This window comes from Aythya ferina (assembly GCF_964211825.1).
Source record: "Aythya ferina genome assembly, chromosome: 5".
Lineage (NCBI taxonomy): Eukaryota > Metazoa > Chordata > Aves > Anseriformes > Anatidae > Aythya > Aythya ferina.
Genome location: NC_140301.1, coordinates 56,363,035 through 56,390,230, shown reverse-complemented (window position 1 = coordinate 56,390,230; position 27,196 = coordinate 56,363,035). Strand labels below are relative to the sequence as shown.

At 37.6% G+C, this 27,196-nt stretch overlaps 1 protein-coding gene across 1 annotated transcript; it reads right to left on the bottom strand.

The window, feature by feature from the left end:
• Positions 1 to 3: 3 nt before the first annotated feature.
• Positions 4 to 27,196, bottom strand: ADSS1 (adenylosuccinate synthase 1). Its single transcript, XM_084520139.1, has 13 exons — positions 26,886 to 27,196; positions 13,527 to 13,629; positions 12,033 to 12,095; positions 11,182 to 11,232; positions 10,788 to 10,854; positions 9,547 to 9,654; positions 9,106 to 9,187; positions 7,991 to 8,117; positions 6,622 to 6,776; positions 5,376 to 5,500; positions 3,207 to 3,304; positions 2,561 to 2,710; positions 4 to 1,740 (listed from the first exon to the last, which is right to left on the bottom strand). The coding sequence occupies exons 1-13, from the start codon at positions 27,066 to 27,068 to the stop codon at positions 1,688 to 1,690; spliced, it is 1,365 nt and encodes a 454-aa protein (XP_084376265.1). The 5' UTR covers positions 27,069 to 27,196; the 3' UTR covers positions 4 to 1,687.

Below are 27,196 nucleotides of genomic sequence, written 5' to 3'. Positions count from 1 at the left end.
GAATTCTGGATTCATACCTTTTTTATTAGATGTTAAGTATTTGATTAAGGCATGAAGCTATAGTCTGTGGTGAACCAGGTAGGAAGAGACTGTACTGCAGAGAGAGGTGTAAAAATTCTGCCCTACCAGCAGCAACACATCCGTAAAGAGTTAAATTAAGTGCATGCTATGTGCTTATGCCAGTACTTTTGCAATTGTTTCTTAACACAAATGGTTTTGAACATGAGCTACACAAGATAGATTTTTGTTTCTCCCTATCTCTGATGCAATGTTATTGCCTTGTATCCTTTGAGTTACTATCACAGAAAAGGGATTATTTTCACACACTACATAACGACATTACTGGTTGTGATGCCTTTTTCCACAGCCTCAGGGAATGATACAAAAATATTGTTATAGCTCTCTGAGACATATATAGAAAAGAAACAACTACTCTGAAAATTCCAGTTATGGAATAACTCAGCTTCTAGTGTATTCTTTTTCCTCTACAAGAGGTAGGTCTTTTTTTGAGAGCTCTTGCAATATAGCCATTATAGAAGTTCCACAAAGAAATCCAACCTTCTTGAAGTTTCTGGGGACTTCTCCACGGCTTCTACACGTCTGAACCCTGGCTGCCATATGTCATCCCCTTCTATTATTAGGTATTACATTTTGCTGAGGAAGGTCAAAATGTGTGAGGGGTGTAAATACTGCAGCAGTCATCGTTAAGTCATGCATTGATTTATTCTTGGAAACATAGGAGCTGTGGAAGCAAGTGTGCCATACAGAGCTGCAAGTCCCAAGTTCCTCAACAGATAACTACAGTAAAACTTTGGAAATTACTATCACTGCATTAGCAGGAAGAAATATCTCAGGTTCGCTGAGAAAACATGTGTTGCTTTGGCTCCACTCTCCCCATGTGTTTTGTACCCTGAGGACTTTTCCTTCCGTCTTCATTCACTCCTTACGTACTGCATAAAATGAAGACTGCACATCTGACAGTCTCCACAGGGACTGCCTGTTAGTACACAGGGTATTTTAAAGAATTATTAGGTCAACTTTCTCCAGCTTGGCCCCTCTGCAGATGTCACTTCAGTTACTAGAATAGGCTCTGTGATAAAAATACTTTAGCTTCTCTCCATACATTTTAGTGGGCTCTTAAAAAAATAGTTATATAAAAATTGTAGATAATTGTATTTGCTTTGCTTTGTGCAGTCAAAAATACCTACCTAAGTTTACTGTATTTTATAAATTGAAAATCTATATAATCCTACACTCTAAGTACATGGTGTCACTTTTATTACTGCCAATCTAAAGACACAGACTTTTAACACCTGAAGAATAAATGCAATGTTCACAATTCTAAAGTCACCCAGTAACTGCTGGAAAAGGCTTAATAGCAGCTTCAGCAAGAAGGAATAACTCTGGATGTCTTTGAAATAGCAACATGGCTCAAATTAAAATATATATTTTCCTTATTTTGTTATGCACTTTTTTTTTTTGATGATGGCCACCAAGTAGATTTTACAGTGCATGTACTGAGACATTTAAGATAAATAAAATGGTACAATGCAGAATATGTATTTTGTTTCTATTCAATTCCTAGAAGAACATGTTGGTTTTACGTAGCATCTCCATTTGAAGAAGCAGCAGCAAGGAACAGATGAACACTGAACTGTGCTTCTCATCACTGAAGTTCTTCCTTTGTTTAAAACAGCTGGATCATTGACTCTCTTGATTTTCCAACTCCGACCCATTTGACTAGGGAGGAAAAAAACATCTATTAGAAGATTTACTGAGAGTAAATACAATGAATGAATGGTAGTGTTTTATTATGCTTCAAAACAAACTAGCCAACTCTATGCTGAAATACATTGCTGGGAAGTTTTACCGTCCAAAAATACTTTACTTCTGTTGCATTAGCAGACTAGATGCACAACATACTGCATTCAGAAGGCACAAAATAATTAAAGTGTTGCAGATGGAAGATCTAAGAGAAGGTCAAGCCTGTTTGTTGCAGGTTTAACTCTCACTGTCTTGAGTGATACGTTGTATAGCTAAACACCTGTTAAGATTCTCATTTTCCCAAGTGGAAGAATTAGGCTAAATAGTCATGTACCCATTACACATTTATCTCCTTACACCGAGAAGTGTGGAAGAGGGCCAAAAATTAAAAGTAGAGAGTAGTCTATGTTCAAACAGTGATGCAGTGCAGGAAGCAAAACGAAGAGACTAGTAAAGGAAGGACATTAGACTAACTATGCACTGAAGCATGGCGCAGAGTTTCCTAAGTTTTCACTGTCAGAAGGCAGCACTTTGCCAAGAACAGTATGTGTTCATCTTTCCTCTGCATAAATTCTTGTCAGCAGCAGCTTGTAGTTGCTTGCAACACTGCAGCCTGGAGAACATCACCCTTTGTACCTTCTTGGCAAGGTGTCATTTACCATCATCAGCCTAACTACAGACACTTCCATTACCTCTTGCCTAAATCAGGCCACTCCCTGACTAATGAATTGCATGCATTGACATAGCTTTTTGTGTATTGTAGCATCCTCATGTGTATGTCTGCAGGAAGATTTACCCGGCACTCCAACGTGGTTTTCCACACATCGGATGTAATTCTGGGCCTTGGGTGGGAGGTCCTCCCATTTTCGTGCACCAGTTGTGTCAGTCTTCCACCCAGGCATTGTTTCATACTCTACTTCCACCTTCTGTAATATCTCTTGATTAGCTGTGGGTGAAGAATTTTCATCACAGTTGAGTTTAGTTACTCCACCTTAACAGAGCACACTTACGGTTCTTGACCAATAAGATTTTTTGACTACATTTAAAAATAGATAGATGAAAACAAACAAACAAAATCTCACAGGATTTTTAATGGTTGGTTAGTTAAATCATTCTTAATTTAGATTAATTTTTGTTAGTTGGGAAGATAACTTTTATTCAAGAGGACCCAGTAATCCAGTTTCCTCTTGTCAAAACCTCAAGATGTACTCTATGTTGTCAGTAAACTACAGCAGTATTCCTGAGGAAATAATTTACTTGAAGTTTAGAATAGTTCCAATTTTGGTTCAGATTTGCACACATGCGCATAATAAAATTTCTACAACGGGGTCTTAAAAAAAAAAAAAAGAAATCAAGCCTGACTTCAAGAAGCAGTCTTTCCCAACACATACAACTTAACAGGCAGGAAAGAGAAAAATTAACATAGATATTTGATAGCATACCTGGAAAATATGGAATTCTTTTCCCACCCAATTTGTAAGCAACACCAATTTTAATCTCATCGAGGACATCAAGAATATCCAGCTTTGTTAAGGCCAAACTGCACAGAAAAACATTGGTTAAAGTCATACACATGATGAATATTTCAGTCATCTTCCTCTTCAATCCCTTGCACATGTTTTTTTGTTTTGTTTATTTGTGTGTTTTTCCCCCCAGCTCTGTATTTAGAGATCCAACTCAGGCAACTCAGTAGCAGAAAATACACAAATATGAACATTATTAATTGAATTCATGCCTCTGGGATGAATACACGACAGAGTTACTAAGATGCGTTTCCAAATGCTTGGCTGCTCATACAGGTGCACAGTTTTCAGTTCATTGTATTAAAATGCAAATTGACTGTTTAAAAGTACTACTTACTGTATTTATTTTGGGTGTGTACATTGGCACGTCACTTTATGTCACCAACAGTAATTAATTCTGTTATTCTTCCCAATTCATAACTATAAGACAAGCTTATTTACTAAATTACACTTTTAAAACAGACTTCACATGGTTTTAGATGCCAGATTATGCTTGCATTCAGTACAGTCAGGAAGATCTCAGTCTGACTTCCAGTACTCCAGCTGAGCTATCTGTGTCATCAGTTTAATGAACCTTTTCCATCTTTTGAATGACCACATTGGAAGACAAAAATGGAACCTCAATAAGACATCATAGAAGTCACTGATTGGAATAAAACTGCATTTTAGAACTAGTCAAATCCTCTAGAAACAATACACCAGGCCTTGACTGATTGTGAATAGAGAAGGATTTGGCCAAGTTTATGCACATATAGCCCATGCTGTATGTGTCCAGTAAGTATACGCTGAATGTAATGATTAAACAAGACCAACTTTGGGGAAAGAAGCAACATAGAGCTAGTTCTTCATCTTTTTTTTTCCAAGATTTTATCTCCCCTGTTTTTAAGCGTCAGAGTTACCAGACACAACACTTCTGTTGATGGAAGTGAAGTGACTGTATATAACTGAAATGGAAAGAAATATAATGTTTTCCTAAGAAATATTCCAACATAAACAAGAGCTGCTTTAACAAAAAGCAAAATATAAATTCAAGCAAAATAAAAAAGGATTTAAAAAACCCTTCTGAGAAATTAATGAACAGAGATCATTATACATATTGTTTCATTTTAGAACTAGCAGCATAAACAACATAAGTTAAGTCTCAGATTATGCAATACTGAAATGCCCACAGTAACGTATCTGCATACATGAACAATTTGTCTGAATGCAAAGAGTAAGTCTACACTTTATATGAGCACAACTGTAATGCAACTTCTTCTGAAAATACAGATTGATAATCAGTTTTAAATTAATGGCTTACCATAGTTACCAGCATTAGACATAAGCTAGCCTGATGGCATTATAGTCTAGACCAATTCCTTTAAACATTCACTTTTCCTTTAAAACATCCATTCAAATTATTTTATAATTGAAAATATATTTCATCAACCAAATAAGTCACTCAGTCACAATTAAAATAACAGCTCAGACCATTAAAAGCAGTATTTATAGTACAAAATGAGAGTCCATCTTTCTAGGCAAAATGAACCTGTTCCAGCTGTGCCAGCTACTGTACACTATGTGATCCCAACTATTTCACTTAAAGAGGTAATGTGTCTGAATGATGCAGAATGGGTCCTACAAGTCTGATCCACTGGAGCCAACCAAAACCCAAAACCAATTGTTTTTTAAATAAGTCAATAAGAAAGCACTGGATCAAGAATAGTAGAGCAAACAATTTGTGCAAAAACTGTTATATCAATCCAAACTACACTGGTCATCTGATGCAAAAGCACATCAGATGCAAAAAGGTCATCTGAAGCAAAGTGAAAACATGTATGAAAAAGAATCGTGTTTATGATAATGTAAAATCACTCAGTTTCGAAAAAAAAGTCTAAGGAGATAAAATTATTATTAGCATAAAGATGATTTTCATTTGCCCACTGTCAATTATCGTATCATTAAGACAATTTTCAGTTGCCCACTGTGAATTATTTCATTGCTTAAAATGTAACACTTTACTGACTTATATTAATGTTACCTACATATTTATTCTGCGAAGCACAAAATAATCACTTCCAAATGTAGCGCAAAATCTGTGATGCTTACGCAGTGAATCCGTTGATCATATGAGCATATTTCAAAATGACAAGATCTAACCAGCCACAGCGTCTCTTTCTGCCTGTTGTTACTCCCCATTCGTGGCCACGGGACTGTAAAAGATCTCCAATTTCCTACAAAAAGACAGGAAGAATGATGATGGTATTTCACTGAAAAATAGCAAGGAAAGAAAACAAACAAATACAAACAGATAGCAAGAAAAATACAGTTGTTTAATCCCAAGGCTTTTTTTGTGGGAAAAAAAATAAATATAAGAAATGAAAAAAAGTTTTCTTAGAATGTGAGTTTCTTAGTTGGATAGTAAAGCCCCTCACACGCTAGATGTTTATATTTCCATCACTAGTATTTCCACAATACTTATTTAACATAACTATTTTTTCTTTTATGAGTTTGCATTTATATTCTCAGTCTTGTCTTTTGGCATCTATCGCTTTCAGGGGCAAGACTGTACATGTTTGGGACAGACCAAAGCTTGTACAATTTCTAGGATAACAGATGCTTTGTTCATGCCTAGAGCTCCCAGGTTCTACCACAATATGAGAACACCAATTGTTCCATTTGGGTTGGCAATTTTTACAGCATGGAAAAAAAATTAAGAAAACTTCACATTCATGATCTATAAAACTAAAGGATACCATCAATTCATTTGCAGCCATTAGAGAATGGATTTTAGTGACTACATCTTTAAATCAAATTCAGATCACTGACCTGGAGAATGCTGTGTGTATGGCTCTAATCAATATCCTGAGCTTTCTGGTTTCATGATAATGAAAATATAATAGAGAGTTTAAAAGATTCAAAATCTGTCCCCCTCTTTTTATTGATGAATTTGTGCATGACTGGCTGACACATACCAAAATTATTCAGCAAATCATATGGAACAAAGGCTGTTAAGCTCATAAATTCTATCTTGTAATTTAAGCTTTCCTGAGAGGCACTGACAGCTCCAGTGTACAACAAACCCACTGAAATGCACCTAACTAGACTACATACAATGATGAAATCTGTTTTCGTATCTTTCACTGCAACAGAACTGTCACTGCAAAATAATGCCACCACGATTGTGCTTCTCTCCTCTGAAGAAAAATGCCTGAAGTTTATCAGGCAACTCCTGTCTTCATGATTGCAACAGCCTAGCATTGTTACAGAGCTTATTTATTTGGCAGCATACCCTTACCCCTTGAACTTACTTCTTGGCAACTGTATATATTACATTTTGTAACAGTAAACCTACATTAATCTGCTCAGTGGGGAAGGCTCCAATTCCCACCCGAGTAGTATACGCCTTCACCACGCCATACACATCACCAACATGCTGGGGGGGAATACCAAGTCCAGTGCATACACCACCCACAGTGCAGTTCGATGAAGTCACGAAAGGATACGTGCCTGTCAAAAAACAAAAACAGCAGAATCCTGTTTCAGCGATTAAAAGAAACTAATACTGACTTGCCTTTATGTGAACGTTTTCCTTTCAAGGAGGTTTTTGTCTGTATATTTGGCTTTAAAGCTGAACTGAAATAGTAGTCAAAGGGGAAGGTAAATCCTCCTTACTACTTGCCCCCACTTTGCCCTAAGAGAACAAGCTAAGCTGTTCTTTCCCGAATTGCTTCCTCTTGTAGCGAATGATATGTATTTAGATTTCTAAAGCTCCATAGACAACACCCCCACCCCACAAATGAATGACTTTTTCCAGTCAAATAGCTGACTTTTCCTGGCATTTTTGTATAAACATGTTATTAGTGATCAAGAACATCACAGCCAAATAAGAAAATGCAGTACTTTCTTACACATGAGGAATCAAGTATGTGTGATCTGCTCCAATGCACAAGTTGTTTTGCATTCATCCTTCGCAGCTCTCACTGAGGACTGCCCACAAGGGAGGAATTTGAAAGCATCTCAGTACTACTTCCATCAGACACTCGATCTATTATAGGATGCTGTTGCTGTGTAAAGCTTTTTTCACTGCCCTATGTATCACAGAAAGTATTTCTGCAACATCCGCAGACAGCCTGGTGTAAAGGTCACAATCTGACATTCCTAGTGCCCTACACAAGTAGCTCTGTGTATCCGCTGCGAATTTTCTACACCTTAGGAGGCTAATCATGATCTCTACGCTGTGACTTTGGATCAGAGCATCTCTCCAGTTCTTTGTTTCGCCATCGTGGAGACTTAAGTGGTTTAATTAGACTTTTGGTAAGAGAGCAGAGCAGAGATCAACTGAAGAAACTAGGCTTACAGGTTATCTGCACTGGTTTAATCCTCTCTCCACAGCAAAGGAATTACTCTCAGCAGTGCTGTAGTGGGTTAGCTGCATGACATGGTGCACAACCATTTAGAAGTGATAAAGACAAGAATATCTAAGAGTGAAATTTCTGCCCCACTGGAATAAAACTTCAGTAAAAATCAATATTTAAACCCTCAGCATTTAATCCTATTAATGATACAAACTCTGTCTTACTGTGTTTTACTTTTGGGAGATCTGATCCTATTAAAGATTATTTTGTGTCTCTATTTCCCTACTGTTTACAAAGTAGATATAAACACAAATCAAAATAAAACTAGACTCTTAGGAGTTAAATCGAGTTTACAGTTTAACTTACCAAAGTCAATATCAAGTAGTGCTGCATTGGCTCCTTCAACAAGAATCTTCTTTGGGGAGCCATGAAGAGCTTCATACATAAAATATATGCCATCTCGAACCATCGGTCTTATTTTTTCAGCATATCCCTGCAAATTTGAGTGTAAATGTCAACTTTCCCAGATAACGCTACCTGAATGGCTGGAAGGAACACTCTGATCACTTTTGAAAGATGAAACATACAGATAAACCCTAATACACCAGCTTCACTAACTGTATTTTACCTGAAAATTTCAAAGATTAGCTTATAGTCTATTACAAACAAATTAACATATTGAACCAGTCATATAAGAAAACACAGTTTGTTCTGGCATTGGAATGCCATAATTTCTATACCATTTCTGTTCATGAAGATGATGTATACCTACCTCATTTTGTTGATGGACTATAATCTAGACACACTGACAAATAATAGAGACTGGGACTTACAAATAATACAAGCTCCAGAGGAAAAACAGTACAAAACAAAACACTTCCCATGAATGTTAAAAAAAGTATCTTTAAAGGTAGGGTATCAGCACTGAACTATTAGCAGACAAAATGTGGGGAAGTTAAGAGATTTTTTTGGTATCTTCTATCCTTACATATTCAAAGATGTTTTACCAGTGGCTCTTCTGAATTTGTAAGAAAAATGACTTTTTGTAAATAACACCAGGATCTTGAAACACAGATTCCACAACAATTCTTTAGTAAGTATGGAGGTCCTTCAGGTAGCCTAGATCAGTCATTGCCAGAATGAAACCACTAACTGCAAGCATCACTCTGCATTCTATTGACTACTTCAACACAACACAGTTATTTGGAGTTTAAAAAGTAAAACGTTGTATGAGAATAATAATTACATAAATTACGAAATATATTTTAATTCCCACAACAGAACATTCTATTAGGAAACAGTTACTTCTACTAAAAAGGTTTTATAACATGTTATTTCCTTATCATACACACTTGTCATTTAAATTAATTAGTTTAATAGCAATAAGTATTAACTAACTAGTTTTTTTCTATTTTCAAATTAGAGTATTTTTTCTATGGTTTCACTCAAAACTGAACAAATATTAAGTGCTATATTCTTACCTTTAGCTTTTTCAGTTGTCCTTCTATATCTATTTCCAATGTTGGAAACATTGACTTGTATTGTTGTGCCAGATTTTTGAATCTGTAAAATATTTAGAATCATATCAATGAAGAACAGTCTTTAAGTTACTGTTCATAGAACCTTTGGCAAGATGTGAGGTTATATTATAAACTGTATACATTGACAGTTATATAAAGAAAATACACAGAACTTTGATACCTCAACCAGTGCATTTCCCAACATATAATATTATAATTTAAATCACAAAAACCTGTGAGAAGTATAGAAAATACACACACATACATTCTTTCCAGTTTCTTCTCCTTCTAGATAATTTATATACAAAATTCAGACACATTTTTATAAACATCTCCTTAAAAGTAAATCTGCCAGCCAAAATATACAGCTAACATAATATTTAGAAATGAAAATAGTTGTACCTTGAAGAAAATTCATCAAAGTCAGAAAGGAGGTCACAAATTCGAAGACCTGTTCGTGCAGCTTTGGAAGAATATGTTGGTCCAATCCCCTTCTTTGTTGTGCCAATACTAGTTGAAAACAAAAATGAAATATGTATTAACATATGCAAAAATATTTTTTATGCTAACTACTTTGTTAAAGCTCTTCAGTATTCTATATACTGGGCAGAAGTTCTGAGACAAAAAAAACAATCACCAACATTCTATAATAGTATAAAGCAAGTTTCACACTTCACTGAATTTACATAAATATTGCTAATATTTATGGTATGCAGTAAATCATTAAGCCTTGGATCTAGCTGAAACAAGCTGAGTTTAGTGTGTGTGTATATACAGATTTTAACAGAGCAATGATGGTTACTATGCTATCCTGTAGTACTACTAAGTCCCTTCCTAAACAGGAAAGAAAACAAATGTCATTGTCACAGCTGCAGCACAGACTATGCTGTATACAACCAGTTTGTGAGTGATGAAACTCAATTCCTATGGCTTTGATTCCAGTAGTCTTTTTAAGTAAAACTCCATCCAAATCATTATTTATACCATGCATATCCTTGTGAACTCCTGTTGCAGCCTTTACCTTGATGAGGACAAAAATGAAGCCGCTTTCCTATCTGCATGCCTATTTTCATGTGTATTTTAGAAATATATAATTTTGAGACCTCTGTATGTTAAGATTGGTTGAAATTGTCCAATGGGATCAACATTAATAGGTGACTAACCTATTAATGTTGTGTTATTATAGTGTGTTCACATAAGCTTTTGTTCTTTCAGAAACCAGAACAATGAAGTATGAATAGTTACATACTGTGTAAGATTAAAATAGAAACTACTATTTCCACGAAGTATAACTGAATGTACAGTAAACAATTACCAGCATAGTATCTAATCTTGCCAACACTTCAGACCTGATTCAAAAAGCATCACTAGTTGATATTAAAGAGGATTGGAAGCATCGCTTTAATGCAAACGAGATTAGAGGATTTGTTAGGAATTTGAAAATGTCTTTATATGTTGTAGAGAACTGGGAAATGGAAGTAAGAATTTATATCCTCAGTAGTATCTCAGAATTCATACACTAAAATATGTAGGCACAGAATAGACACGCAGAATTAGTAAAATCAGCAAGGCTCTTTATAGATATATTGCTTTTCTGTTTTCCAAATTATTATTAATGATATGAAGGTGCTGAAAATATTTACTTTTTTCCTTCTTGTGCTTGACGTTGCACTTCCTGGAGCCCATCTACTGCCTGGTGAAAGTCAAACACTGCAATGGAAAACCAAACAGACATAACTGCAGACCAAAGGAGAAAAGCATTCTTTAAATCACAGACATCTATAATTTTAGAACTAGCTTTGTTGTCATTTTGTTATTAACAATAGTTCAAGGACTTCTCACATGAAAACAAATCTAGTGCTATGAAAACGTATAAAGCATCGTTCTTTAGCAGGCACTAATTCTGTTGTTTCAGGTACACAACAGAATGAAGACATATTAGATGAAATGCATGGCTGCTTTGTAGAGTAATAATATAGTTCCACCATAACTCACAAATGGTTGCTTAGCTTTCCTTAACCTTCAATCACCACTTACCTATATGTGCTCTATCTGATATAATCAGTCTTTTCTCCCAATCTTTTAAACCTGTATATAAAAAAAAAAGTATATATAAAAAAAGTACAATTTCTACAATTTCAGATGCTCTGATTGGTTGAACTTTGAGATCTACTTTGAGTTTTTCCTCTCTTTTTTTCTAGCTTATTTAGTTTCTGAAGAGTACTGTAGATAAAATGAGTTAAATATAAGTGACTCTCAAATTTCAGCAATGTTTTTGGTAACAAGCTTTGCGTTTTCTGTTTTCAGCTTTCCTACGTTGGTATGGACTAAGTTATTTGTTCTTCTTGAACACCAGACTGCTATGGCTTACACACGGTTCTTGAAAAGATTAATCTAGTTTATACAGAAATAGCAAATTAAATAAGGATCATATATGATTAAACACTTAAACTTCATTTGTGTCTAGAAAATAGAGAATTTACATAAAGAATCATAGATCAATTTAAAATGGAAGAGAACTCAGAAGGTCATCTGCTCCAAACCCTTGCTAAAAGCAGGACTTTGTATTCACCTGGGGAAACAGGGACGAAGAAACTCTTGGTTAAATCATTACCCTTTGAGGTAAAATGGAGCTTTGCAACACACATAAGGATTTTATTTTCTATCTGATATAGTTTAAAATGTCACATATCGCTATGAAAACCCATGAAAAGATTACTTTTGAAAATCTCTTTGAAGACTATAACACAATTTTGAATACTGTTCTCTTCATTATTTAAAATCCAGAATGTTATCGCACTGAATATTTATGGTTATAAACCAAGGCTTAATAAAAAACCTCAACCTGGCTGACAATGTCAAGCAAGGTTAAATTACATGATACAAACCTTTCTTCTCATTCTTTTCAGCTTCTTCAAATAGGCCTGGTAAATGTATAACCACTCCGTTACCTTTGGGAACACAAAAGATTTATTTTAAAGCAAGCAATAAAATGCTCATTCTTAGGATGCAAGGCAAGCAAATACTCGCTGTCTGAAATTTTATTTAAAAAGGAAGACTAAGTTTCTCACATTTCTCACTATGTAATCTTAAGCAATTTTTTTTTTTTTGATAAATCTTCACTTTGGGTAAGCAGCTGCAAGTCTGCTAAGATCAGAAAGAACAGAACTTGCTATTTTCAGGTTTGAACATAGGGCCTGATCCAAAGTCAGCTGACTAAAGCAAATTCTTTTCGTTGTTTGTGGTAGACTCTGAACAAGGAATTTAGTTGCCATTGTTCACTGATGAAAGCTCAAAGAAGTCTGTGGCCTTATAACACTGACAAGTCTGTGTGACAATATTTAAGTTTTCCTCAGTATTCATGCATTTATCTCAAACCAAACTCAAACCAGTGCTGTAATACATTAGCAATGCCTTCTCCCTACTATTAAGCTACAATTTAAGATCCACAAGCAATACAGAACTGATGAGATGTGGAGGATTAATGATGTAGTGGGCTGAAAACAGCTGCTACTTCCTTCTTGGGAACAGAAATATCTGCAAACAGTCTCTGCCTAAATTTAGGGTAACTTAGTTACACTCTTTACTACTTGACAAGAGGGTAAATTGGAAAGCCAAATACTATGCCATACTTAGCAGAATGAAACAAAAAACAAGTTTCATGTATTTCAAACATCCATTTGGAAATTATCAAATGGAACAAAACAAAGTACAAATCCATGACTCACTGAAATACACTCATTTACTCATTTCTTGCACATTTTGTACATATTTTTTCTTTTGGAAAGGATCATAATTTTGGATAAGTCTAAGCTTTCAGTTTGTCTATCACTTAAATAGGAAGCAAATGCCCAGTAATCAAAACAAACTTTTTAATGATGCTATTTGCATCAAATATCATTACAGTGAAATGTAACGTCGGCTTTGTAATGTGAACGAAATATATACATATATATATACATAAAAGACTGGATGATGACCTTCCAAGCAGAGCCATATATCTTGGGGCCTATTTCTGGGGAGTCAATACGTGGATGCCAGGGGTACATAATATTATTTATTTAGCCTATTTAGTTGTTTTCTGTGTTCTCAAAGTGTAGCATTTACATTTCTGAAGTTATGACAGGAAAAAAGAAGTAGAAGGCAGGATCCAAGCTTATAACAAAAAAGGACAGCATGATGGAAAGAGGGGGATTCTTAGCTTGTTTTCTAGCAGCAGATGATGTAGAATTACTTCATATTAAAGCGGCAGTGAAATGAAAAGTCAAACAACTGAAGCTAAAGTGAATTCTATGTTTTTCTTTGCTTGTTACTATAAACTGTGGTTGTAGCTAACTGCCCTTAAGTATTATTTCATTAAGTAAGTTCCAAATTTGTCTTACCAATAAAAGAAATTGCCTTTGGATTAATGATGCCACTAGGAAACAGGTGGAAATCATATTCTTTCCCATCAACAACCACAGTATGACCTGCGTTATTACCACCCTGGAACAGAAAGAAAGACAAGGTTAGTTACCCTATACCTTCATTCTAAATGCACTTTATTTACACCTTTATGTCTTAGGTCACTGTTTTCTCCACCTTATAGTTTCCTGAGATACAGAAATATTGTAAAAAGGGCTCAGACAGGAGAATTATGAAGCCAAAAGATTTCTGGCATACCCACACAAACCCACCCTTTTCTGTGCCTGGTCATTTCTTTGGGGTTAAGCCTACATCTCCCAAGATTTCCTTTTGAATGGAAGCTCTTCTTGCCCACTAAAAAAAACAACAACAGCTGCCACTTCTCTAGGTGCTCGAGGTGGAAAAAGCATGGAATGTGTAGTCTTTGTAGCTTCACAGAGTATCCCTGTCATCCCACTGAAAACCACCACCACACCTTTACAGAGCCTGCTGCAATTCTTAACTTGGATGATCATCTACCACACCTGAGAGTGGAGTTGTTATTTTCTCAAGAAAGAGATTTTTACCAATAAGGCTTTAAAAGACAATGGTAAGACACCACAGACTTGGAAAGAAGTGAATAAATCAAGGTCATGCCTTGATTGAAACTGAAACAGCAAAGAACTTTACAAATTAAACATCCTGTTTTCTCAGTAGACATAATGCTTGCTGCTGTTTTGACAGTGATGTAGCTTTTTCTTCTACTGATAAGGTTGGGAAGCCCGACTGCTTGTCTGCTCTGGTGCTACAGGACTTCCTTCTATTTTCTAAAATGATTACAAATTTTAGTGGATTTGATATGGGGTCTGAATGACGTGGAAGTGTCTGAAATGAGGGCGTCTACTGACACTGTTCCTGGTAATTTGCAAATAATAAAGAGTGTTGGCTGAATGACTGGGAATGAATGTGGGAAAGGACACTCATTTATAACAATTAATAACATAACATTTGCCCAGTGTTTCATTTGCCCATTTGCTTGCATGTAGCATACAGGAAAATAGCAACTAATGTTCCTTTCAAGATGTGTGTATATGCTGAAACACAATACTAAAAAAAAAAAAAAAAGAAAAGAAAAAAAGATATGGGTTACAAAAAAGAAACAAAACTTTTAAAGAAGTAGGGATGGAGAAAAACATTAAAAAGAAATAGTGCCTTTATATATGACAAAAGTAATTATCATGTTTTGGAAGATGTGAGGTCAACAGTGAAGTTTAAAAATATACCATGCCAAAGGAAACTACCAATTGCATTTGATTTAGCAAACATCTGGGTAGATCATCCTTTGGCTGGGAAGGACTTTAAAGTGTCTTGCTAATGCAGAGTTATAACTTGTCCAGAGAATCCTGAAGAAAGCAGAACCTTCCACAGTATTTAGCTTGCCTATCAGATATAATAAGCCAGCTGTAGGAACCTGAATCCAGTCACAGGTATTGAGCTAACCTAGCAGGCTAATAAATCATGCAGGAGACTCCTCTTTACATGACAATTAAAAGATTGGATGGGTTGTAGTGATAGAAAACTAACTTATTTTATTGTAGAGGTATGGGGCTTAAGAAAGAAGCTAGTAACTATTGAGACAATGAGCTTTCCTTTCCTGTTTGTGTATGGAAGGCGGCAAGATGGAAATGAACTCAGTCTGGTTTAACACTGATTTAATCTCTGCTATAAACACCAATTGTCATGCTTCCTGAGAAAATGGGGAACCTGGTTCCTTCAAAAGTCTTTGTTGCTACTAATACTATAATTATATTCTGCTTTTGTTCATCAACAGGAAGATGAACAAATGAAATCATGGCTTGAGGATCCACCATCTGAGAGAAAACCACTCCTAGATTATAATCAAAGTGCTTTCTAAAATACTAAAATTTTAGAAGCTGGGATGTAACGGTATTAGAATGTTTAGGAAAGACAGTTTATGATTTTCAAATGTTACCGGAACAACTGAAGCCCAAACAAATGCTGTCTCTTTCTTTAGCAAATGCTTAAAAAGGGACATTAATTTTAACTTCTTAATCAATCGGCTGTGAGAGCGGGCATATATAAAAAATGCTGAAGCACAGAAACATCAGCAGATATATATATATATATCCTGTAATTGCCAGAACCTTTAAGCCACTTTCAGTCCCTCCAGACAGATAATATAAATGAAGAATTCTGTGACAGACCCTACAAAACAGCACTTTTCTAACCCAAAGCTAGAGTTGACAGCCCTGGAACTGCTTTTGTATGTTGCTCACATTCATCTGCATTTCCTGAAGAAATGTCTTCCAAGTATATGTTTACAGCTGAATTTAACACATTTCTACTAATACAACTGAAGTGATAGCAAAGCACTGAATAGTCCAACAGACATGATCAAACATCCAAAACATAACTGGTCTGATGGGATACTCTCTATTACCTAGTCACCTTAGTAAATTAGGTATCTTTCTCACCATCTCATCATCTCGTTATATCTCATTATTTCTCATCATCTCATTAGATATCTTTCTCATATTGAATTCCAGAGATATTCTGATGACATATTGCCAGTCTGATAGCTCAGATGTTAGAGACACCTACTTCTTTTCTACTTTTATCTAAGTTCTGAGAGCCATGTTTTTCTAATGAAGTATATATAAGGGGAACCTGAAAGCTTGCATGGACTTAATCGGAACATTACACGATCGAAGGCCCAGAGATCTACCTAGCACACTGCAGTCAGCTCTGCATGACGAGCTTCTGTTTAATATCCAGACCCAGCTCATTGAATCTCTCCTGTGAATCACAGTACAGTCCACTGGTCTCGCTTGAATTTTATACAGCTTCCAACATTTGCACTTTTCTAGGTCATATCTGCCTTGTGTCGTGATTCTGAAAAGCCTTCTTTATTGATGGGAGTGTTAAGGTGACAACTGACAGATTAATCATCAGTGCTACTTTGGCATCATCTATACTGTGAAATCACAGTATGACCAGAAATAAAATGGTTTGTGTTATATTCCAAAATCTGGGAGGCATGAGCATTCCCATTAAACTAGTAAGGTGTGGGGAGTTCTGTGCCCCAACGGAACCATTAAGAGAGCTGCTGAAGCTTCAAGAAGTTGAGTGCAACTAGGATGACATCTACAACATTAGTACCCCTTCAACCTGAAGCCTTCCTGCAGCAATTCCAACACGTTTTGCAGCCACCTGCACCTCTAGCAACTACTAAAACTGTACCAGATGCAAGAAACCTACTAGGTGCACTATAAAGACAGTCCCTGGTGAGGCCTCTACGATGAGATTGGATCGGGGCTATCAATTACAGCAACAAACACCAGCAATGAAATGGAATTTGAGAACTAGAAAGTATTAAGCATGCCGAAGATAACACGATAGATATCTTACAACAGTCATAGGTGTCATTTAGGAATCTTATCTCCAGAGAACACAGAGAAATCATTCCTTTGTCAGCATCGCCCAGACCCATGAATACTGGTTGACTGCACGGCCATGGCTGTATTCGAGTTTCAGAGCTGAACAATGCTCATTTCTGACCGTATTTAGTGGGTGTTTAAATTTAATCAGGTGCCTAGGGAAAAAATTAACTTTTACTGAAGTCATTCACAGCCTGCAGGAGCATATTAATATTCAGTTTTATGAAAGCACCTGCACTGCTTAACAAAGTTTTTATTAACTTTTAAACTCTACAAATTGACGCTCTATTAACAGCATTAAAAATATACAATTTCAGTTTATTTTGTCTAAGGGATCCTCTAGCACCTTGTGCTGCTTTAAGTCATACCTCCTCTTTTCTAAAAGCCAGCAGACCACCAGCGAAGTGCTTTAAATTCAGCAACTTAAAATGCCTGTCATTTCAGGTTGGAAATAAACTTTGATTATAAGATCATGGAAAGAACGGTAACATTGTTTTCAAGCAACAGGAAACATACTAGGCATTACTTTCAGAGCAGAATAATCCTATATGGTGATTTTTTCTACTATATTAGTTTATTCAAAAATGCTTTTCCCATTTTTTATTGCTGACCTATTTGTTATATTGTATTCTTGTAAAGAAGTGACGTACTTTGATTACTGTTCTACACTATGTGAACAAAACCATTGCATCAATGTAATAGCTTCTCAATCTATTGTATCTTGCCAGTTTTACCGACCACTTATTGGTATAAATAATATCTTTAAGGAAATTAATAATTATTATGAACAAGTTGGTACAGGAGAACATGCAGTTTACCTTATTTTTAGTAAAGCCTATGAAAAATATTAAGAAACAAATTCACCTTCCAAAGTGCTCAGCCATTTCAAAAAAAAATAAAAGAAAAATCAAACCAGCTTTATTTTTAAATCAACTCCTGTACTCTCTGAAGTTGAAATATCCCCAGGTGTAAACAGTTTCCATTCAGAGCAGTAATGAGGCTGTTCCGTACCTGCAGCAGAAACTCTTTGCTCCCACCTAGCCTCATGATACACGTTTGAATAAGGCAGAAATGTGTCCTGGTGCTCAGATTAATTTCTGCTGCACTTGCCACGGAGCCAATGCGCAAGAGAATGCATTCTGCATTTGTGGGAGGAGTGTTTCCTGATGTTTTTCTGGTTTCCACTGGTTGCTGCACCTTTACTTCATGCAGTGTTCCCCACAACGTCTGAACATTGCTTAACTAGCTGGATTGATATAAAAATCAACACAGCTCATATAAAATCCCTTAAAACCTGACCGATGGTCTCTAACTACAACTACAAATATTTATGTTTCTGATGGGCCCCATAGCGATCAGTTCTCTGCCAGTCAACAACGTTAATCAATATCATGGGGAAAATAGAAACTCGTTGTTGACGACTTGCAGCTGGCACAACAATCACTTTAGTGGTGTACCAACAGTACACAAGCCTGAACTCCTTAGCCAAACTGTGTAAGCAGTGAACATACAATTTGTCATGACCACGTTTAGGATAAATAAACAAGAAACAAGCAGGTACGCCAAACAGTGGACATGGGATATCTGTGCCAGGAAGCACGTGGAGGTGCCTGCACACAGTTTCGGCACACGGGCTGATATGCCTAACGCGATCCTTGCAAGTGTAAGTGGGAATATCAAGTAGGAGTAGGGGGATTGTATTACTTCTCCTTTTGGCAGCGGTGCAACTGCTACTGGAATACTGTGTCCTTGGTGGTCGGACAAGATTACAGAATGATCCCTGCTGGCATTATCGTCTATGAATTTCTAATCTTTTAGTTTCTAATCTCTGAGTTTGAACACCAGCTACAAACCAACAGTCTGGGAGGTCTGCATCTGAAAATAAATGCCACAATTCCCAGCCACCTCTTTCTGTAAGAAGCGTCCCAGCTCTACTAATTCCATCTGCATGAAACTAAAATATTTCTGACATACTGCTGCATCTGCAGGCCAAACACCTCTCATTTAGTATGAAACTGCAAAAACGCTTCAGTTTTCTTAACTAGACTGAGCAATTTCCTCAGGTCTATAGCATTTCATCCATGATTCTGAATAAAAGAGAATGAACACCATTACATAAATACTCTTTCTTGTTGCAATTTAATGAAACAATGGCTATTTCTAGTTTATAGTAGCAACTGCCTGGAATTAACTTGAATAAATACAGGTGAAGTGTTACCAGTGTAACTGGCTTTTACATGAACTTTTAGTAGTGTAAATCAATGGTCCCTCATGGTACTTCTCTTGATTTATGCTACTGTGAGTTTAGAACATCACCAGATTAAAAAAATCCAACACAGAGACAAATATAAGGGCCTGGAGCACAAGTCCTGTTAGAAGTGACTGAGGGAGTTGGGGTTGTTTAGTCTGGAGAAAAGGAGGCTCAGGGGAGACCTCATTGCTCTCTGCAGCTACCTGAAAGGAAGGTGTGGGGAGTTGGGGGTTGGTCTCTTCTCACAGGTAACTAGTGATAGGACTAGAGGGAATGGCCTCAAATTGTGCCGGGGAGGTTCAGGTTGGAAATGAGGAGACATTTCTGCTCAGAAAGAGGGACGGGTTGCCCAGGGAGGTGGTGAAGTCACCGTCCCTGGGGTGTTCAAGGAGAGGTTGGACATGGTGCTTAGGGACATGGCTTAGTGGGTGATATTGGTGGTAGGCGGACGGTTGGACCAGATGATCTCAGAGTGCTTTTCCAACCTTAATGATTCTGCGATTCTATAACATATTTAAGTACTTTGAACACTCATATCCTTACACATAATGTCACAAAACCATGGGTGTGTGAAAGCTTCTGCCAGATGACTGAAAGTGCTGCCCATTCAGGTTGGGAGGTTGATACGAAGGCTTACCATTTCCCTTACTGGAAGTTTCTTCTTGCTAACTTCTCCAGTAGAACTTCCACATGAGAGCCCCCAGCACATTTCCAAGAAGAGGATCATAACTTTTCTTTTTTAACCAAAGCCATTGGTAAGAGCTGGGTTAGGGGATGATCAGAAGTACACTTAACAAGAACCTGGGGAGCAGGGTTTTTTAAAATTAGAGTGGTGACAAGGAGCTGGCCTGAATTGCAGGTATTCACCTCCTGACACTGATCATCATACAAATCCATAGGGAAACTAGATATTCTTATCCTTTAGTTATTTTCTTTCGAACTGAAATTAATTTTTTTGTCAAGCCAGGAAAAAATAAAATCTAATATGACAGCTAGCTACAACAAAACACAAACTGAACTCCAGCAGTAGCTGTAAAGAAAATGACTAATTCGAGGTATACAGATTGAAAATGCTGGTGGAAAAAGCTTTCTGACTAATGTCAGCAGAATCCTAAAATAAAGGATCACAAAATCACGAACAATCTAGACGCGTCTCCTCATCTTTAGTTCTCTTTTTGAAGAAGTGTAGTCATGTCCATGTGGGAAGTAATATGACCCAAGGATATGAACATAACTTTTCTTATATCTGTAAACAAGTCAGCAACAGCTAGTGAGTTAGGAATGAAATAGAACAGATGTCATTTCATCTTAATTTTCAGCTGTTTTCTTTCAATGCTTGTAGAGGATAATAAATTTATCAGGTTTTATGAAGGGATTGGAAATTAAGCTAGCTTTCTTATGGAGATTTGGAAACTTTAAACCTGACCTTCTCATACAGTATTTATAATCCTGGTGGTCCTGAGATGATCTCGCTGATACGCAGAGCAGCGGCTGGTTTAAAATAGCAATGTCACCATGTTGTTCTAAAATGATATAGTGTAGCATGTAATTAGGTGTAAGTAAAGTGAAAAATAAAATTTGGTAGCAAAATTTTATAAAGCATTTTACCAGAGAATTTCCGTTTTCAAAGGGTGGTCTTTATTTCAATTAAGGAAACCAATGCTCACACTTAATGAGCCCTCTCCCTTCTGTGTTGAATAGAAAAATAAATCCTACTTGCTTTTTTGCAGGGAAAACCTACAAATGACTACTTACTATGTATGTCTAAATAAATTCATGCATGCCTGTCAACAGGATTATCAATCTTCACAAACATTACTGAAATCAAACACAATAGTTCTACTGTCACGGCACACTCATGGCTCCAAGGTCAGTCCCTTTACTGATGAGCATTAAGCACTGAATAATTAGGACATTAAAGTCTTTACACACTACGTTATCCTGTAGGAAGAAGTCATACTAAATACCAGGGTTAAATCTCACCTAAAGGAGAGCAACAGGACACATACACACAAACACAGAGGAAAACAGTAGACAACAAGCCCCTGCAACTGCACATACTCATTGCATTGAAGTGACCTAATTTAAACCCCACTGCACTGCACAGTCCCAGCAGCCCAGGATCAATAGGGACAGTCAAAACATGTGGCTGCTTTGTCCTCTGTCAGCAGCACAACAGAGAAACAGAGGAAGCGTTCCTGTCTCACACCTAAACCACTGAAAAAAAAAAAAAAGGGTATTTCTGCCTGTTTGGTTTTCATTATTTGATCACTTGCCCACGGTATATTCCTCTGCATTCCTCAAAGTGCCATTTCTAGTACATATGGTACTTAAATCCACTAGAAAAAGGAAATAAGGAAACTTATGAATGTGCAACAGTTATTTGTATCATATGTTGGGTACATCCTTTACCAATTTTTTTACTAAAAAAAACTACAAATTTTTTACTAATTTTGGGGTTGAGATATCACTGCAAAACTTCCTTATGCTTTACTTACGGCTTTAGCCCTTCTTGGCATTATTTGTTAGCATCCACTACACCGAGAAAACTACTCAGCATCCCTGGTGTACACTGTCTTGGTTAAATCTTTTCTGTCTAAATAACTGCATATTAATCAACCACAAGTGACCATAACCAAGTTTTTCTGTACCCATTTCAATTGCTTTGGCTTTTCTTCAGTATAAAATACAGCTAAAATTTTTGTCTCTGTCTCAAAAGATCAGACGATCCTTTTTAAAACTGAAGCAATTCTTAACTTGAAAGCAAACAGAGATGGGTAGAGGCAATGTTTTAAGAAGTGACTGCATATTGAGTGAAAATTAAAAGCATATTGGTATTAGAAGTTCAACAAATCTAGTAACAACCCTTCTTATTACAAACATTCTCACAAGCTGGTGGGTGTTTTTATTCAATGCCAGTTCTTAAGGGAATGCTGATAACATCAGGCAGATTGTTTCCAGACGTCCAGAAGCTGCAAGTGTCACGGGTCTGACACATCCAGTGTTGGCCTGGGCGGCACGGGAACAGCAGTGCCAAACGATGGCTTGAAAACCCTTTAAAACTCTCAGACTAGTCTCTGTTGCTGATTCAGTGTTACTACCCTCAGTAGGAAGCGAAGGAAAGACATGCATTTGTACTGCAGCTATTTTGCTAATCTGTTCAGAAACTGAAATCAAATCCACTGCAAACAGTGATTTCTATCACAGGGTCTCTGCTAAGGATTTATTAGCAGCATTTTTCGCATCTTTGACTTTGACCTTTTGGAGAACTGTTTTGTCTTTTCTCCCTTTCATTTTCTTTTATGGAATTGTTTATGGATCCTTTTCCTCTGGTGTTTTTCAACAAAGTGTGGAAAAATTTATTGTACAGAGAAGTTTCATTAGAAAAGGCAGAGTTGCTTACTGTCCTTTACAGCAGAAACCCTTAGATATTCTTGGCACTCACCTTTATTATAAAAAAAGAAAGCGTCTTATGAGTAATTTACCATTACTGGCAAAGATGAGAAGTACGTTTCACACCTTTTTATGACAATACATGCTATTTCCTCTTCCATTCATATCCACACAGACCCATGCAGTAAATATATTCAGTGAAAGCTTGTTATTACAAATATACCTTGCAAAGCTTCAGCTTCGTTTACGGGAACAGCCAGAACTGTATGGCCAGCCAGCTGCCTTCAAGTAACTGTGACCTTATTACAGTAGTTCTATGTATGATTTTTTGGGGAACAAATGTAATTTAAGTGATGCCTCTGGAGCTGCACCTTTGCAGCTGTGACAGTCAACTGTTTGCTCAGTCACACTCTCAATCAGATCCGTAAAATTAAACGATTAAAAAACAGGCAGAAAAATCTGTCCACAAGCTCTTAGTCTTGAAGGCAGCCACACAATGAAGAAGCTTGTGACATACGGTGTCTGGACAGAGAGCGGTCATTCAAGAACACGCAGTCTGAAGCTGTATTTCAAGCAATGCCCGAGCCTCTCATCACTGATATAATCATAATGTATACAGATTCTTTAAACTTCAATTAGGACTTCTTGTTTTACGACACAATAAAATACTAGAAAAAAGTGGATTTCTCTCTTTATGCCTTATTTTCTGACAGTTAACAGCTTTACACAAGCACACAAAATCTCTTTCTAAAGCCAATAGAAAAAATAAATATTTTCAGGTGAACTTTGACTGCATCCTTTCCCTGAAAATACACCTGGGATTTAAAGCATTGCATAGCATAATGTGACAGCTCTATGCACCAGGAGGCCAAAATAAGGAAGAAATATTAACTGTGTCATTGTTCTGTTTCTGAATGCCTTCACCTGCTGAAAGAGCAATTTAGAGGAAAAATGCTCTTGATGTTCTCCATTAATAACCTGAAACCTACTCAGTTCTTTAACAACCTTAAACTGCCTGCTGTTACTCATTTATTTGGAAATGCCTTTTCTGTGTTTTGTTTAGGGGGAGAAAAAAAAAGCATGCCCACGTATCTGGTGTTCTTATGAAACCAGCCTATAAGAAGCTCTGTTCTGCATCATCTATCATAATATCCAGGAATCTTTTAAAGTTATTGAAATATCCTCCTTACACAAAGAATGCTTCAAATATATAAGTGAATTGAGATCAATTTCTTCAGGTGAGCTAAAATTTTATATTAAGTCAAACATTTCAGTATCGCTAATATAAAAAATAAACTATGGAATATATCATAATTTTTTGTACTTGGATTGTGTACAATCTAAGTACTGAGAAAAACAGACACAATGCAATCAAATGGAGAATCTTTCATTCATCTGAAATCAGATTCCAAAAACTCAGGGAAATTAAAGATGTCAGGGGTTTAATGTTGAATTTTCTTTATTTAAAACAACTTGAAAGTTCCCCTGTGCCTGCAAAGGACTGACTCCCTGTTCTCATTTGCTTGCCTTTCCTCCTGTATCCCAGGAAATATGTAATTTCCTGTGCAGCAATCCAGCTGCAACAGATTTTCTTCATTAAATCAACAAACTAAAAATACTTGAGAAATATTTAATGAAAATTATACTTCCTCTCATAGAAGTATTAGGGAACTACTATTTTGAGAAAGCTCTTGAAACTCCCATTTGGCCCTGAGCTTAAATTCTATTCCAAAAGGGGAAGAAAAAAAAAGCTTTTTAAAATGTTAGACCAAAGAGAACCCTACAGTGATGAAGAATTAGCCTCGTTGAGACAATGTTTTAAAAGACATAAATATCTCTCTCTCAGTTATTAGTTTTCTGGTTTTCTATTTCCATTTTGCTTAGGACTAAGACATACTGTCGAACACTGTTTCCATCAGTGTCTCAGACAACAGAGCAAATGGGGCATCAGGAACCAACCTAGTCAATCACCATATTCTAAGACATCAGCAATTCCTGAGAAAACAACTTCTGAAAACTCTAGTAAGGGGAGCCTTCAGTGTTTCTTGATTAAGCAATCTATTCCAGTAGACAAGTGTTCTTGCAGGAAGAAAGCTTTTTCTTAGTTTCCAGGAGGAATGGGAAATAAGCAAGGTTCTGGCCCAAATGCTGAAGGTTTTTGTTGTTGTTGCTGTTTGTTTTTCTACATGATGTCAATAATATGATAAATAAAATCCCCTCAAACTGGTTGCTCCGATAAGATAATTGTGTGCCATTACCCCACTGAGAGAACTCCAGTTAGTACTGTTCACAGGCTAACAAATTTTCAGATACTTACTCCACCTGAGTTCTAACAAAGACAAATATTATAACATTATCTACTTGCATGACTGACTTTGAAAGTATGAAGTATTAAATTATTAAAGAAGCACTTTTTAAAAAACATCTTCTGTATCACCAGATGTATAAAAAAAGCATGTAAATATTTTAAAAGATTGCTTTTAAGTTGTACAGTTTTTGCTACTCAAAAGTAATTAGTTTCTCGAATCTCCTCTTTCAAGTGTTTTACATTCTTCCCTACACACTAATCCTGAATTTGCTTCTGTTAAATCAGCGCATTGGTAATGCTATTGTATTCTCATATACACGCTGTGTGCATTCGTATCAGTGAATACTGTTCTGAAAAGAGTCCAGAGGTCCTCCAGATCCACCTGCTTTCCATCCATCCTGGTCTCACGGATCTGGAACAGCAAGCTGATCTAGAGGTGTTCAGCAGCACATTAGGCCACCTAATCTACCCGGTCTGCTGTTAACACACCAACCCTTGCAGCACACTCATGCACGGAACAGCCCTGCATCCTTCCACTGGTGTTCTGTGGCTGTGCCTGGGGCCACGCTTGTGAGTCAGCTCTCTGGAGGGACAGCAAAGCCGTCTTAAAAAAGCAGCCTCAGGGCATCGCTCAAAAGACAGCCTAAAAAGAGCCAGTACAACTTCTTGCAGTAATAATGGCAAACACATGACTGCGGCCTATGTGAAGTGCTTCTCTGCTGCTAGGGCTTGTAAAGTCCCCAAAGCAATTATGAATAAGGGAAACTCCCAGCAACAACAACTTAGAGGAGGGTGGGAAAAAAAAAAAAAAAAAAAAAAAAAAAAAAAAAAAAAAAACGAAAGAAAGAAAGATAGAAAAGTTGCTATGGCCCTGTTAATACATATTCACCGGCTAACTTTTGCAGGACAACTTCTCCCCAAGGTGATTCAAGATTATGGGAGTTTAATGTTCCAATTGAAAAAGCTTCCTCCGCTTTCTAAATATTTAACTCGCAGGGCAATATTTATTTATGCAATAGGCTTAATTACACCAACGTCCTTGGGTTTATCACCTTATCGGCAGCTTTTTACTACCTACCATATCTGTAGCTTTTCACTACCTACCATGCATTCAGAAGCAATGCACTTCATGGCATATAGCAAGGGAGCTGAAGTAAACCAAGTAATAATTAACACAATCAGATAGCTTATTGAAAGCATTACAGGGCCAGCTATAAGCGGTATTGGCCTAATATGTTTGTGATTAATGTTTTACTATGGTTCTTTTAAGAGTTATTGCAATTCTTTGCGATCACTCTTGCGGCTAACTCAGTTTGCAGTAAGTGGATTAAGGATTTAGGAACCCTAGCCCTATATCCAATGAAATATCCATAAGCAACGCCAGGGGAAGCGCTCCCTGCTTTCAGGCTGTGCAAACCCTGTACTTTCGCACAACTTTTTGCCATTTTACCCACTCACGCTCCTCTCGCGGCTATTTTTAGAAGAAAATTCCAGGCGCTGTGCAAGGACCCGAGACCTGCCCGCCCCGAGGGGCCCTGCAGGGAGGTTTTTACCCCCAAAACACGCCTTTTTACCCCCGGCTGCCCGCCCGGCCTCCCCCAGCCGCGGCCGCCATCTGACACCCGCGGGGGATCTTGTGTCGCTTATCGCCGAGGGTCAGCTGTTTTTATTTATAGTTCTGGGCTTTTTCTTTCCCTCCCCCCGTGGCATTTCCATGCGTAGCCGGGGAGGGGTGAGGGGTAGAGGGGGGGGAAGAGCAGAGGGGACGGGGCGAGGGAGGGAAGGGGCGAGGAGGAAAAAGCAGCGGGGCAGAGGGAGGGCAGAAGGCAGGAAGCGAGGGGAAGGCGGGACGGGAGGGACGGATATAGGGGAAAAAAAATAAAAAAGCAAGGGACAAGGGGTGAGGGGGACCCTCACAAAAAGGGGTGAGAGCCGGCCCGGGACCCACCTGGCACCGGCACACCACGTCCGACTCGGTGGCCAGCAGGTCAACCACCTTGCCCTTGCCTTCGTCCCCCCACTGCGCCCCCAGCACCACCGTCACTTTGTTACCGCCCGGCTCGCTGCGCGCCCGCTTCAGCCCGCCGCCGGGGTGGCTGGTGCGGTCGTTGGACGCCCGGGTGCCCGACATGGTGGCCGGAGGAGCCGCTGCTTCCTCCTCCCTTCTTCTCCTCCTCCTCCTCCTCCTCCTCCTCGCTCCGCCGCCGGCTCCGAGCACAGCCCCTGCCGCCGCCGGCCTTTAACGGCGCCGCCGCCGCC

Bases quoted from the DNA above. Each gene is read 5' to 3' on its own strand.
- ADSS1 (XM_084520139.1), bottom strand. From the start codon at position 27,068: ATGTCGGGCACCCGGGCGTCCAACGACCGCACCAGCCACCCCGGCGGC. The intron at 11,233-12,032 runs GTTTGTATCATG...TTTTATATACAG, and splicing joins TGAAAAGAATGAGAAGAAAG to GTTTAAAAGATTGGGAGAAA. The intron at 6,777-7,990 runs GTAAGTTAAACT...GTTTTTTGACAG, and splicing joins ACTACTTGATATTGACTTTG to GCACGTATCCTTTCGTGACT.